Source organism: Crocodylus porosus, unplaced genomic scaffold (assembly GCF_001723895.1).
Source record: "Crocodylus porosus isolate Cpor-Errol unplaced genomic scaffold, CroPor_comp1, whole genome shotgun sequence".
Taxonomy (NCBI): Eukaryota; Metazoa; Chordata; order Crocodylia; family Crocodylidae; genus Crocodylus; species Crocodylus porosus.
Window position 1 is genome coordinate 1,392,043 of NW_017728935.1, and position 14,236 is coordinate 1,406,278.

Here is a 14,236-nt window from a genome sequence, read left to right on the forward strand (position 1 = left end):
ATGACCACGTTGCCCTCTTCAGTGACTAGCCCTATCACCATCATCATTAGCTACAGGAGATCGCTTGCAGCCCGTGTGGTTGAGGCTTGTGTTTGCAGATGATAAACTGAGGCTCTAGACACAGATCAGTACTGTGTATGTACGGTCAGCCCCATGGGAGCCTTGGCTGCAGTGCGTGCTCTATTCCATCAGCCCAGCATGCCTCCATCCCTGAGGACTGTTTCCTTTCATACAGAGAAGAAGATCAAGGGCTCTCTCCAAAACTGACATCCCTGATCCACTTCAAAGAAAACACACTGCACTGGTCAGGAAGACATGCTATCTGTGTCACTGGAATCGTCAGCAGAGCAGGTGAGGCCTGTTTTACGGTCTTACAGACCCACATTATGAAGCCATGCAGCAGGCATGGCTTTAAACTACCACAGGCTGCCCTGGGATTTGCAGTTTTAACTTCTCCTCCTCCAACCCCCCAAAAAGCCAGGGTGTCCTCACTGCTCCCGATAATCCATGGAAACAAAGTCCCATACACCGAGAGCTAAAGCCAGTGCAGACCTAGAGATACAATCCACCTTTAACACAGGACAGAATATGACCAAGCTTGGCAGGGGGATAGGAAGATCACCCAGCTGGCTGAGAAGATCGCATTGGCTAGTATGCACACTTATGCAGCAAAACGCAGTGTAGTTCTTGAAATGCATCAGCTGTTCAGCTCCTATCTGCACAATGGGGACTTGGCCCAACATTTTTGGGCTGCATGCCCTCACCTAAACACTACATATGTAGCGACTACCTATAGACAACTGCTTTGCAAGTCCCTTTTAGAATATGGTTCTTTGAAATACTAGGAAGAGGGGTTTGACTCTTTAAATACCAAGACTGTTATTCAAATTCTGCCTGCAGTAGATGGCGTTGTCTCGTTTTATGCTACATTTGGCTCCCAATGATCAGGACAGAGTCTGGTTTTCAGAAGGGAAGGATTCGGTCCTGCCTGGTTACCACCGTGATTGATGGCAAATCAAAACAACTGATACCTTATCCAGCTGACAGGATAGTCAGACATCTCCAATACATCAAACTGAATATGCATAAATAGCACGACTTTTTGCCCCTCCCGTACCACTGAATGGCTCCATGCTCTGTTTCTGTTGTCACAATGCTTGAAAAGTCCCTCCTAGAGATCAGGACCTTACAGGCACAGCACAACTAGCACACAGTCATTGCCCTGAAGCGTGTACAAGCTATGTAATTTCCTGCTCTGCCAGCTGGGAATGTTATGCTGTGAACCAAATTCTGCCCTCAGTAACTAGGGTCAAGTATTTGACCAGTTAAATAAAGTTGGGTCAACTGACCGGTCAAACATCAGTCAAAAATTGTAAAAAAATTGCCAGTAGGTCCAAATAATACACCGCAAAAGCACAAATTTTCAATTAAGAAATAAGTCAAGAAGCAATAAAAAAAATCATATTTCTAAAAGGAAACAACTGCAAAAAATGTAGTGTTTTTCTAAAATTGCTGTAATTTTTCTCCGGTCAAAAAATACGCAGTTAATTGACCAGCTTGCCGACCCTACTTGTAACCACAGTGTTCTAACAGGGGACAGAGCTTGGATTAGCCTCTTGCTGATAAAGTAGTTTGTTTTTTTGGCCTTGAAGCTTACGGCATCTCTCAAGCATCCATTTGCACCCATTGAAGTAGAACAGAAACTAAAACAATTCTCTGGCAAGCAATATGCGATGAGAGTGTCCCGTGACATGGTTCGGTATGAAAGGAGTTGTAGAACCAGTGGTAGCTGGGAGGATCTGTGTAAAATGAGGCTAAATGGGGAAGGAAGTATAATATATAGTGAAGAGTCTGCATTCAGCAGTGCCTCATTCAAGTTAAACCGTTGTGGAAGTTTTCCATGAGAGACGACTCCAGGATTTGGCCCCGCTGGCTCCTTTCCCCCTTTCAGAACACGCTGAATTCAGTCTAGTCAACTGCAACACCTAAACGATGATAACATAATTAAAGCCCCATGCTATTGTTTTTTCTTAAAGGAAAAAACCAGGGAGAGATTCAAGTTTGTACTAAGAGGAGGGGTGTGAGGGGGTGGGGGGCAGAGGAAAAAGCTCGAGGGAAAGGATGGTTACTGAAGACCCCGTCAGGATTCTCAAATTCATTTACACCCCCCATAATGCCTCTCACCCCTCCTAGTGCTGCTCACAGCATACGACACCATGACAGTAAACACTACAAGGAGATTCATTGCCAGTTACTGCGAGGAGCAGGTCCAATGCAAGGCTACTGATCTGTCTATAAATAGGAGCAACACTGAAATCCAGAGTTCACTCCTGACATTTGTCTGAACCTCAGCAAGTTTATAACAAGAATTCGATGCTCTCACCTTAAAAGCCCAGTGGGACTATGAAAGTTGTATTCATTCCCAGTAATAATGCTCTTTACCCAGGAACACAGATATCATTATCCCCTTTTTAAAAATAGGGATCTGAGCCCAGAACAGCGACAGGGACCTGTCCAAGCTCACGCAGTCCAGGGTACCGCACACAGCCTTCTCGGGACGGAGGGAAGGGTTGCGATTTCCCTTGCTCAGACTGAGCTGTGTCTGGTTTGTCAGGAGACTCCTTGAGGATTTTGCAATTACATAGGACGGTGCCAGGGACTATCCCCAGGTGGGCCTGGTCCTGCAAACAGCTCATGGGAGTACTTTAACAGGCTCCACCCCTGCAAGGAAAGCTTTGCAAAACTGGCCCCTGCACATGGTGGCACAACAGCCTGCGGGAATACAGATATCCAGGAGGCAGCTTGTGCATGGTTTACGCTGCTTCAAGGAGTTTCCTTGTGATAGTATTTGAGAGAGCCACTGCTGCAGAGGGGATTTCAGTCCCCTGCAGCATGCCTAGCATAGCAACTCCACTAAGCAGCCACCTTCGTAGCATACAGGTACCTCTGACATTATGGACGACAGTAACATGGAAACATGGCAGAGGCGCATAGAGTTACAGCGTTGAGGCTTTTGATTACATCTGTCCTGCCCAAGGGGGGAAGTTCTGCCCAATGGTTTTCAAGGGAAATCCTCAAGCAGGGCAGGATCCTCAATCCTCTAAAGTCCTCTGCCTTTTCTGTGCACCTGGAACCTGCCGGTATGTGCCCAAAGCGCATCGCAGCATGTGCCTGCAACCTACCTCCTTCAGGTGTTGTGAACTCCTTGATTTCACTCCGGGGCCCATCTCCTCTCCCATTGACTACAACCATCTCCAGTTTGTAGTTGCTATAAGGAAACAGCTGGGACACTGTACCCCGTGGTCGGTCTCCAAGAAAACTTGTGTACTGCCTTTTTCTGGAGACCCACAGGTTCTTCAGCAAACTACTTTCTCTCCAGTAATAGGCCTTCAAGAAATAGGCATAACAAGTGAAGCTTTTCCCATTCAAAGTGAGAACAGTTTTCATTAACGCCGCATAGAGAGCTCTGCAAGAGCACGTGTCATCTGCAGAACTCACAGCACAGTTCAACAATTAACAAAGCTTAACGGCCTCCTTGTGAGGTGGGTCAGTGTTGTTAATGTCCCATTTCATAGACGAATGGCTGAGGCACAGAGGGGCTCAGTGACCTGCCAAAAGTCAGGGAGCGAGTCGGATGCAGAGCTCAGGCTAGAACCCAGGAGTCCAGGCCCCAGCTCTCGACACCAGACAATGCTTCCTCTTTAGTTGCATTAGTAGTTTAGCTAAAAGTAAAACAGCACAATGTGTCCTGGCACAGCTTAAAGTTTGAACTTGGAATGATGTGGATTCCAAGTCGCCCCCAAAACCATTCATTTAGTCCAGAAAAAACAGTAAGTGAGCGTGATGTATGGGAGTGGGCTCATGCCAAAGAAGGCTGAATCCAAGGGATTTTCCATGACTGCTCGATTTTTGGGATTTGAAAATCCTGAGTGCTTACAGAACCGTGCCATTGTGCACTTTCGTTCACTTTTCAAAGGCCATTCTTAGCAGATTGTGGCTAAGCCCAAACTTTGAACGGGTTCTTCAAGCTGTACACATAAGAACAGGCATTTTGCCTCAGCAATGCATATACTTGATAAGGAACAGTAGTTGCAAGGAGCAAACGGGATCCATCTCTCCATCTTTAGCTTTCAGTTAGTACGGTCGAGTTGTTTTAAGTCTTGACTGGACTGCATTTATTAAAACGTGGTACGGACGTTAGGGATGACAGAAAAACAGCTTGTGTGTACTGGAGGGCTTTTTCTCCACCACTTCCTATGGAGGGCTCTGTATTAACCATTCCAGAGACAGGAGTGGACTAGTTACTCAGTGAGAGCAGCTTCCACCGCACCTTAGAGTTCAGCTGTATGCACTGAAGGCTCATTCTGCTTGCATGGTCCTTTCACTCCCTGTACCCGTAGACAGCTGACAAAGGCTGTGGTGATATGGGCACGCTCTCACTGAGGAATGGGTACATCAGCCCGCTAGCCAGTATCGATACCATGTGTTAGGCCCGAGTGTTTGGACATTTTGGGCCAAGCCCTACTTCTTTTGAAATCATTGGGAGTTTTTCCATTGATTGTCAGCAGAAGGAGAATCCAGCCCTTCCTCACCCTGACAGATGAGAGATGTTGCTAGATTTTGTGGGGCAGGCATGTCTTCAATGCTCAAACACAGGTGCCATCCAGAACAGACGGGCACAAATATAGGTTTGCCTACATCACGGCAGCAGCCAAAGTTGTCTGGTCCTATTTACTGTTTTATGTCATCCCAGTTGCTTACCGGCCAAGTTACCAGGTCACCACCGCTGAGCGAGGTTAGTTACATTAGTAGCGGGCAGCAAAATGATTTGGCTTTGCTCACTCTGTATTCCTTAAGTTGTCCCTGGATGGTGTCCGGGTACACTTTCGTCCACTGGAGACTTACTGCAGTGCTGTTCAGGACTCTTAGCCTAATATCAGTGGGGGCAGCCTTGGGATCTACGCATTCAGGGATAAAGCAGAGTGTATATATTAGGAACAGAAAGATTTCTTTGGAAGTCGGATGGCAGCTCTTCCCTCTGAGGTTTGCCTGCTAGAAACTCCAACAACGTGGGTTTTGGAGCTTTTGTTTTTCATCTCCACCATCCTCTCGAGTTAGTATTGGGCACACGTGAGGCCCTGCTGCCATCGTGTGGCGCTAGGGAGGAATTCTACCTATGTCCTAGAGGGCTGAGTTTTCATGAGAGCAAAATCTCGCCTTTCTCTCTACTTAGTCAACCTTGTGATGTTCCCATCCCAATCTTGAGATGTTTCCGCAGCTAATGTAACACACAGCAGGAACAGGTGAAGTCTAGCACACTTGGCTGAAATCGCTTTGAATGGATTGTTCCGCCAAAAACACATTTCCGCCTCACTGCCCTGCGAATATACCCAAATCCCAGTCTTGGAAACAGAGTCCAGAAAGGAGTATCATTTGCCTCCCTATAGTCTTTTGCCTGAAGATCTTTCCATTCACAGCTCCCCATGAGTATGGCTGGGCAGTATATCAAAGCTACAGGTGGTGAAAAATAGACGCGCAGAAGTAAAACGAATTTTAGTTACCAAAAAGGTCAAACAGCAGAGTGAGCAACGTCTGCTCTAGCCCAGGGTAGATGACCTTTTCTAGCTGTGGACCACAATGACCCACACCAGGTCAGTGATAGATGGGTGGGCTCTAGGACCCGACTTGCTCCCGGTCATCACTGCACCAGCATGGAAAGAGCGCCCACAACGGAAAGCCTCCCACAACCGCTGAACGCTGTCAAAGCCCCACGTCCCTGGGCTGGATCAGTGGCCAGGTCCTGCCTGTGGGCCACAGGCTGCTGCCCCTTGCTCTAGCCCTTTGACAATGTAGCCATTAGCTCAGTTTGAAAAATGGTTTCCCTGAGGCGCCAGCATCTCTGTGCGCTGGCTTGCCACCTGGCACAGGGAATTTAACAGGGCTTTCTTTGTGTTTTAACAGAGGCCACCAGACCCTGCTCAACTAGGACAAGACTCGGGCAAAATCATCAGGTAGTGTAAATTGGCAGTGCTCCCTTGAAGCCAGTGGAACATTTCAGAGTCACTCCACCTGAAGATCTGGCTTTAAACATCAGTGTCCCAGGTGACGAGCCAAAAAACAGCAGCGCTGAGTCAATGCAACAGCAGAACTGATCCAATGACGACTTCCCAATGGTTCCCTACGCTGCACTGATGCATATGCGGTTCAACTGGGTCCACCCTCCAGTGAGATTATCTACAAGGAGCTTTTGTAAAAGCAGCAGGGACAAGGGATTAGATGGGCTGAAAGACTCCAGTTTGCATGGAGATATTGCTTTGGTTGAAGCACAGCCTAGCAAAACCAGTTAGGCTTGGAGGTTGGCTGGTCTAAACTGCTTGCCCTGGGCTGCTCAAGAATCGACCGAACCAACTAAGGTAATCTATAGGACAGCGCTGCAAATGAGGAGGAGTTCTTTAGACCATTCTCTGCTTACGCCATGGCTGAATGTCAGCTAGTGTTTCAAATCCTCAGCTAGCACGCACTGGAACCCCAGTGAAGTCAAGAAAGCTGTGCTGGTTTATACTAGCCATGACTCTGACCCAGCATCTCTAAGTGATTGTCCTCTTGACCACATCTAATCTGATGTGCTCCAGCTTTTCTAGACAGGAAAGCTCTACACCTATGAGACTCCTTTGCAAAGATGTTTGCCGGTCTTCACAATCTCTTCTCCAGAGGGGAACACATTACAATCTCTCGCACACTAGTGGCATTGCCGTGTTACCACTCCTGATCCATTTAACATCAGCACTTCCTACAGGACTCCGCAAATCAGGCACCTCTGGCAACAGTTATTCTAGGCACTGAAAACTATGATCAAAGGCAGCAGAACCAGCCTATGCTTTCTTATTCTATAACCTAAATTTACAGGACAGTAACTTGGGCAAGGTCTGTAATCTGTGTTCCTTCCCTCCACCCTTTGGTATGTACTGAAGGCGTTTAACTGTCTGCTTGATATCAAAGACTGGCTTGTTATCTTTGAAACTAGGAAGTGCAACTGCTCTGAACAGATGGTACGATTTATTTCTGTGGGAATTAATAAACAAGTACTACTTAGCTCTGCCGGAAAGCTTATTTAAAATTGCAGTACCCATTGGATAATTTCAGGAGACACCCCTGGCAAAGATTCCCAAAAGTGACTAATGGTTTTCAGGTACCTCACTAAAAAGACCTGAAAGAAGCCAGCTTTTCAGAAAGGGCTGAGCCTTTTGAAAGGACCTTTTGAAAACCTCTGCTTTCAAGTTATTGGTGGCAGAACGCTTCTAATAAATTATGGACAGCTGTAGGACTCACTGGGTGATATCCTATGGCACGATTTACATAGGAGTTCAAAGTAAATGATCATAATAATGCATTCCGGCTTAAATCAGCGAACAATAGTACACATTATATTTACGATACAAGCTTTAAGCAGCCTGCAGTTCTCTCTCCTGGTTCTAATATTTTTTTTAAAGAATGGCAAACAGCATTTTTTTTTCTTGTTGCAGAAACTGCCCCCCCAAACCAACCAATTCACAGAGAAAAACACTTCACAGAAACCAACCAATTCATAGAGAAAAACACTTTGCAGATCTCCAGTGTGCTGTAAATGGAGACATCACAGGAACTACACCAGCATGAAGCACAACCCTCCCTCTTAGAAGCCAGTCCAACAAAGCAAGAATCAAGATTTAGTTGACCAAGAGCTGATCAAAACATTTGGCACGAGACTTTTGTAATGTGAGTTGACACGGTCACAAAGCTTTTGAGAAGTGCTGGTTTCAGCACCGGGGACAGCAGCACGCTGTTAAAGGCCAGTGGGATTTTTTTGCTCTACAGGAAGTTTAATGCCGTCACGTTCGGCTAGAGGAAAGGAAATGGAAAAATCTGTGAACAACCTTCCCTAAAACTTCCAAGGCAAGCAGGAGTTTGTAGAGCCTTTCTAAGGGTGTGCCGTGATACCTGCAGGGGCTGGCTTGCTTGTACTGGACCAACTTGGATAGTTGGGAGAGAGGAGACAAGCTTTCAGACATCCTCAGATCTGGGAAAGAGGCAGTCACTATCCAAGCTAATTCCAAATTAGAATAACTCCTTATGTGTGTTAATTAATGTGCCCATTTGAAATGGAAGGAGGTGGGATTACCGCTTGTGGAGCAAAGAGAAGTTCAACAGAGGGAAGGCCAGAAGTTAATTGTAATGAATCTTAAAATCAAGCTGTTAAGTTCATGGTGTTTGGTGTCACAAAGACAGTAAGTTCAGAGAGTTTTGTGACAAGTGTGCTACATCTGCTGCACAAATGTTCCTGCCCTTAGCACTTTTTAAGGGAGTTGATTTCGAGCGGTGGACAGTTGGTTTCACTCAGGTTTCATACGGGCATTTGGTGTGCTAAATGAGGTATTCGCATATGTAGGGTCCACGGACTCTGATTTCCCTGTTGTGGCATGTGTTCACAATGGTGGTAGTGGAGATGTGTTGGCAGGCTGTGTATTTTTGTTTAGGCAGGGTTCTGATTGCATCTGGTTGTGTGTCCTTGCCCTCAAAGGAAACCTACACAATATCTTCAGAGGACAGGCCTGGAGATGAGTTTATAAGGCTTAACTGGATGCCCAAACCATGGATTTAATAAGGCATAAAACCAATGTGTTATTTACAACTTACCTCTCACCTTCTGCTAACTTCTTTTAGTGCAACAGGTGGTAACTACTCATCTCCCTTTCAAGTGGTCATACACATTCAGGAGATTAGGTTTAACTGTGTACTTAATTTGTACTTAAGTTTGAGCTGTGACTAAATCATTCCCAAACCTGATAAAGGAGGCTGGAAGTCCAGAAATTTGCTCCCCTTCCTTTCCCAGCTATACACGTGGGCCCTGTAAAAGGTATTAGCTCATTTCACAAATCTTCTCTTGCATCCCTGGACCATTATGGCTATACAACTACCACTGCAGGAAGATTTAAGTAACAGCCCATAGGGCAGATTTTACATAGCTCTAGCTTTCCACATAACTTCCACCTGTGCTTGGTGCTGCATGGTCACAGGAGGTGCTCAGATACCAGGCAGGGCAGAAAATGGGTAAGAAAACAGGTCTTCAGGCAACACTGATCCCTGGGTATTTGGGCCAGAAATACCCTTCCCAGGGGATGAGCTCTTTCTAGGGCACCATCACACACTGGGGGAACAAAGAATACCAATGACCCTTGACAGATGCCGTGTGTATAGCACTAACTCTGCAACAGCTGAGCTCTACAAAACTGTAGCTCCAGACCCAGCATCCGCTTGGTTGCTATTAGTCTAACCCCTCTGTGCATTAGGTGCCCACAGTCCTTTGAAACCAGGGCCTCTAGCTGTTAGCATGCTGCTCAAGTTACAGTTTAGCAATGTATTAGCCACCAGTCTACCTCTGGTTATTCTCTTCCCTCTCACTGCTGTCTCCTCATCCTAACTTAAAAGACTGGTACTGACCACTCAATTGCATGCAACAGCAAGCTGCCGCTGAATATGAGGGGACAAGGGATGCACAGAAGGCAACAAAAGCACTTAGAAATCAGCTTCAGAAGGAGATGGACCTAAGCAAGGAAAAACTTTCAAGCACTGCACCTATCACACGTGGGGCCCACTGCAGTCAGTGTTCAGACCTGCTCCACAGTTTTTAAAGAATAGCTCAGTGCCATTTATGGGGCTAAATGATGCGAGAGCTGGGCTCCTGAAGCCAAGCCTGTCTCACTTTAACTTAGCTGTAGAAGTGCAGCAAAGATACATTTATATTTGTTCGGATTCAGCAGGACCCAAAGCAGAGCCCTCACCACCTCTTTTGAACAAAAGAAAGAACTTTATGCAATAGCAAGAGGCAACCGCAGAAGCAAAGCGCTGCCCTAGTCAGTGTAACCTGCTAGAGGAGGTGGGGTGGTCACTTCAGCTGTGTGTGGCTATACGTCCTCATTCAGATCCGTGCTCCTAAGCAGAGCTGTTGCTTAACCCTTTACATTAACAGGAATGCCCATATTTTCTGCTCCAGGAGCTCATCCTGGCAGTGGGAAGTGTGCCATGTACTAGTTCAGCTATGTTGTCTTCAGAGCTTGCAGGTCTCCTCCTCAGGGGTGCCGAGCACCAACAGGTCTCGCTGACTTCAAGACAAACTGCGGGTCCTTAGCCCCAGCACGCCTTACCTCCAGCAGTAGCGGCAGCAGGGAGTTCAGTCCCTGACTCCTGCTCATAAGGTGCACCTGAGCTAAAGTGTATACAGCCTATTGGCCCTGCCCCAATTCCATTGCATTTCACAGAATAAATTATGATTCAGAGGCCCTGGACATTATGGACAAGCAATATCAGCTGTCCTGAGGAAAGCGGGGAGATAAATAAGCAGGCAACTGGCCTGCACTGGTCTCAGATGGAAGAGCATTCTGCAGACCAGAGATTTTGAAAATGGCCTTCAGCCCAGTGATAGTTTAAATAGTTCCCTAAGGCTGTGGCACAGCCAGACGCTGGGCAGGCAGGCACAGGACCCCAGTCTGGGACTTCCCTCTGACCAGCATAACAAGATAAGCCAACTAATCAACTCTACCGAGCTACTGCTCCTTCAGCCAAGGTGAGCTTTGCAAAGGGCAGATTGCAAGGTCCTAAATCCTCCTCTTGACTTGCATCCAGGACTGACTTTAATTAAGCCTCACAAAGCTATGGCACAAAAGGGTTAAGGTTCACTTTCACAGATAGAAAAACAGGCAGACTCCCATGGAGGGTGAGTGCATGATCTGGGTCACCCAGGGACTTTGCAGCCAGGAAGTTAGGAATGAAGTCCCATCATCAGACCCTCAGTCTCCTCCTCTCTCAGACCTAATATGCCTGAAAATGGATTTCTGTGCCACTCTGAGCACAGCAGAGAAGCTGGCAGGTGAACGGCAGTGCTGCTTTGTGATCTCCACATGAGGAAGGCTCTAGTAACTTCCAGGGTAGAGTTGAGGTTTCCCCCTTCTGGTTAAGGTTTAATATGTCTGGCTAAGAGAATACTCACAATCTTCCCCTGAGTAGCCGATGACGACTTCAGGCTCTGGTGCTCTCCCAAAGTCGTTCTCTGCTTGCACCTTGATGTCGTAGGGCACGTAGATGGGCGTGTTCCAGACGACATACCTCGTGTTTCTCACAGTTGCATTACTCCAACTTTCTCGCGTGTCCCTCCTTCTCCATTTCACAATGTACCTGAGGTTGGGTCCATACATTTGGGTTGCATTCAGTGGCTTAGTGGACAAAGAAGAGTGAGTTATTACGCTTCCTCGGCATGACATCATCATAAAATATGAGCTGACTCTTAATAAATGAATTTTAGCCATGACATCAGTGTCACAGGTACTGTTTTACTGATGAAGAAACTGAAGCTAAACAACTGTCCAGGGTCAGCCAGCAGGCTCGTGGCTGAGCCAGACAGAACCAAAGCTTCCCAAGTAGTCAGTCCAGTGCTCTAGCCTCTAAAGTTACGCTTCCACTGTGATTTTTAGCCTATCCCACCTCACAGACTTGGTTGCCAGTTGTGCTGGCTGAAAGCAAGAAATGGTGAAACAATGTTGAAAATCTTTTCTCGATTATCTGAGGAGTGATGTTGATGCGGATAACCGAGGAAAAATGTTCCACTGCCCGCACTGGTTATTCAACCCACTTTGCTAGACGAGAGATGCAGCTCCATGAGATTTCGGCCCTTGGCCACCCTTCATTAAGCTGCATCTGAGGTCTTGAATCTTTGACCTGACCAGGAAGAAAAACAACCGAACAGCGTTTGTTTTTGCTTAATGACATGCAAATCATGACAAATGTACTGTGCAGAGGAGGCCTAAGCCAACTCCAGTGCAGGGAATAGAAGGGGTCCAGGAGGAAGGGGAAAGTCCTCCTCCTTCCCCAGATAGAGATTAAAAATCATGTTACAGCTCATTCACAAAAGGAGTGAGTCACTGGTTTTAAAATAGTGTTTTGAACTGTTACTCTCTTCAGACATGATGACTCAACAGAGCATCTGGACTCCTCACCCCGCTCTCTGTTAGCTGTTCTAGAGATCTCTTTCTCCTGTCAAGTGCCCAGCCTGGGCTGATTGCTCTAAGAGCAAACGCTAAGTAAAATTCAGGAGCGGAGATGATTATTGTGGCAGTGGATTAATGAGTCAAGTTGCCACCTGCAAATTTAAAGGAAAGAGGAAGCAACCTGAACATCCTCATCCCAAAGAGGTAGGGGCTTTTGTAGATGGAGCATGGTGGATGTATAAGGCCAGAGTAAGTCTATTAAAGAGCTGGCGGTGCATACAAGGTTAACTGCACTGGCTGAGCCCCGTCGCGTTCGAGGAGGATGCATGCGTCTGTTAGCTGGCATGGGGAACAGGCCAGCACAGGCCTGTCGAGAGCAACCAGCATTTGTATCACTTCCCAAAACTCTTTGAGCTCGTGCTTTGAAATCAAACCGGACCCAGATCCAAAGAGGCATACCCCAGCACCCATCTTTGATGCCCATTTGGTATTTAAGCCTCAAAAAAGAAAAAAGGAAAAGAAAAACTGACTCACTGTCCAAGTTATTTCCATGTTGTTTTTTTGAGTCCCTACTCCCTGAATGCCTGTTGGGTTAATTTCTGGACCTGAAAAAGAAAACCAAGAGAGAAACTCTTTGTTTATGCAGCAGTGGAAAAACACATTCGAGTAGATAAAAAAAAAAAAAAAAAGGCTGGTTATTTATGAACGTACAACGGCAACGTCGAAAATTTCTTGCTGAAAATCAGTATGCCGCCTCCACTCATGTTAGGGGACTGGGTTCCCAGCATGTTTTGAAAACCAAGTCACTTAGAAGCCTAATCCTCGTTTTGTCATCAGAAATGTCACATATTTAGAAGGTGCCTGACCTGTCATTTAAATAACAGTGGTCACCAGCAGTATCTGCAGGCCTGACTCCAGAAGCATGCTGGCCTGTACCCCAAAACAGGAGTGACACGGCCCAGCCAGGCCTAGAGGCTCAATAGATAGGCACTTCATTTGGCTTAAATTTAGGAAGAGAAAGAGGGGGCTTCTGTTCAGCTTCTGGGCTTCGTAAGCTCCTTGTGCCTCAGAATCCATTTTCTGCAATGTTTTTGTCCATTGCTGGACGTTCGCTTGGCCCACACAATAAGGAATTCCACTGAGGTGCCGTATTGCAGCACATCTCGCGCCTCCGCCTGTTCTGGGATCTTGGCCAATACCTGGGGATAGTGGCGTGAGTTAGCAGTTTTAGCACGTTGCTTTGCTTCTCTCAGCTCAAAATAGAACCTCGGGGTCAATGTTTCGGAGCGGCTTCTCAGGCTTTCTTTAGAAGGAGGTAGCAAAGGGTGGCAGATGGCTCCAGCGGGATAGAAAGCAGACTGATTTGGGAAGCCCTGCCTTCCTTTTAACCAGATGTGCACTAGAATTATGGAACGACTTTCAGCCGGAAACGAAGCATTTAAACAAAAAGGTGAAACGTCTAGATGGCCCTTTGAGAAGGCAGGGTTAAACGGGCCGATTTCTACAGCCAACAGCCACCTTTGACCCTTCAGACTGAATGACCAAGTCCCCATTTAGCTGGGTCAACTGGGGACAGCTTTTGGCATGAGCAAGGCTTGGACTTATGCCTCAGGAGCCATCTTAACTGCTCTGCCACAACATCCTGAACTGCACGGTGGGCTTAATTAATTAGCAGTCACTGAGATGGAGCTGAGCATGTAAATACATGGGCCAAGTTCTGCTTTCAGTCACATAAATCAGGACTAAATCTGATAGAGGCACTTTGGGTTCACAGCACGGCCAGAGCGAAGTCCAGCCTTACGAGTTCTACATCCGTGAAAAATGGGCTTTTGAGAGAAACGGTATCCGGCCCTCATCCATCACGTCAGACCTGGGAGCACGGTGAAAGCCATCGGGAGAGAGCAGAGCAGCTGAACGCAAGCTGGGCCTGCGAGCGAAACGGGACTTGGCTGGAAGGACTTACGCGCCCCGTTGGTCTGGTACCGCTCGGAGGGGAGGCTGGGCAGGCTGCTGCCCACGTCGTTCACGGCAATCACTCGGAACTGATAGTTGACGTACGGCGAGAGACGCAGCACAGCCGAGTTCACGCTCCCTGGGTAACTGGAGTGGTTGTGCCACGTCCCAGCCTGGAACCGGTCTTCCTCAAACTGAACGACGTAGTCTAGAGGAGAGATGCAAAAGATGTCAGGGGTTGCACCTCACTCCCTAGACTCCTCCCC

General features: G+C 47.1%; 1 protein-coding gene across 20 annotated transcripts in view; it reads right to left on the reverse strand.

Moving 5' to 3' along the window:
* The window catches only part of NFASC (neurofascin), a 111,141-nt gene that overhangs the window by 43,111 nt on the left and 53,794 nt on the right, over nucleotides 1–14,236 (reverse strand). For 14 of the 20 annotated variants that reach the window (XM_019546577.1, XM_019546587.1, XM_019546586.1 and 11 more), the window contains 5 exons: nucleotides 13,981–14,178; nucleotides 12,552–12,622; nucleotides 11,024–11,246; nucleotides 4,843–4,958; nucleotides 3,183–3,387 (listed from right to left, as the gene is read on the reverse strand). In XM_019546577.1, the coding sequence (XP_019402122.1) occupies nucleotides 3,183–3,387; nucleotides 4,843–4,958; nucleotides 11,024–11,246; nucleotides 12,552–12,622; nucleotides 13,981–14,178 (813 nt within the window). The remainder of the gene's footprint in view (nucleotides 1–3,182; nucleotides 3,388–4,842; nucleotides 4,959–11,023; nucleotides 11,247–12,551; nucleotides 12,623–13,980; nucleotides 14,179–14,236) is intronic. The other 6 variants (XM_019546590.1, XM_019546589.1, XM_019546588.1 and 3 more) reach the window with 1 other exon arrangement.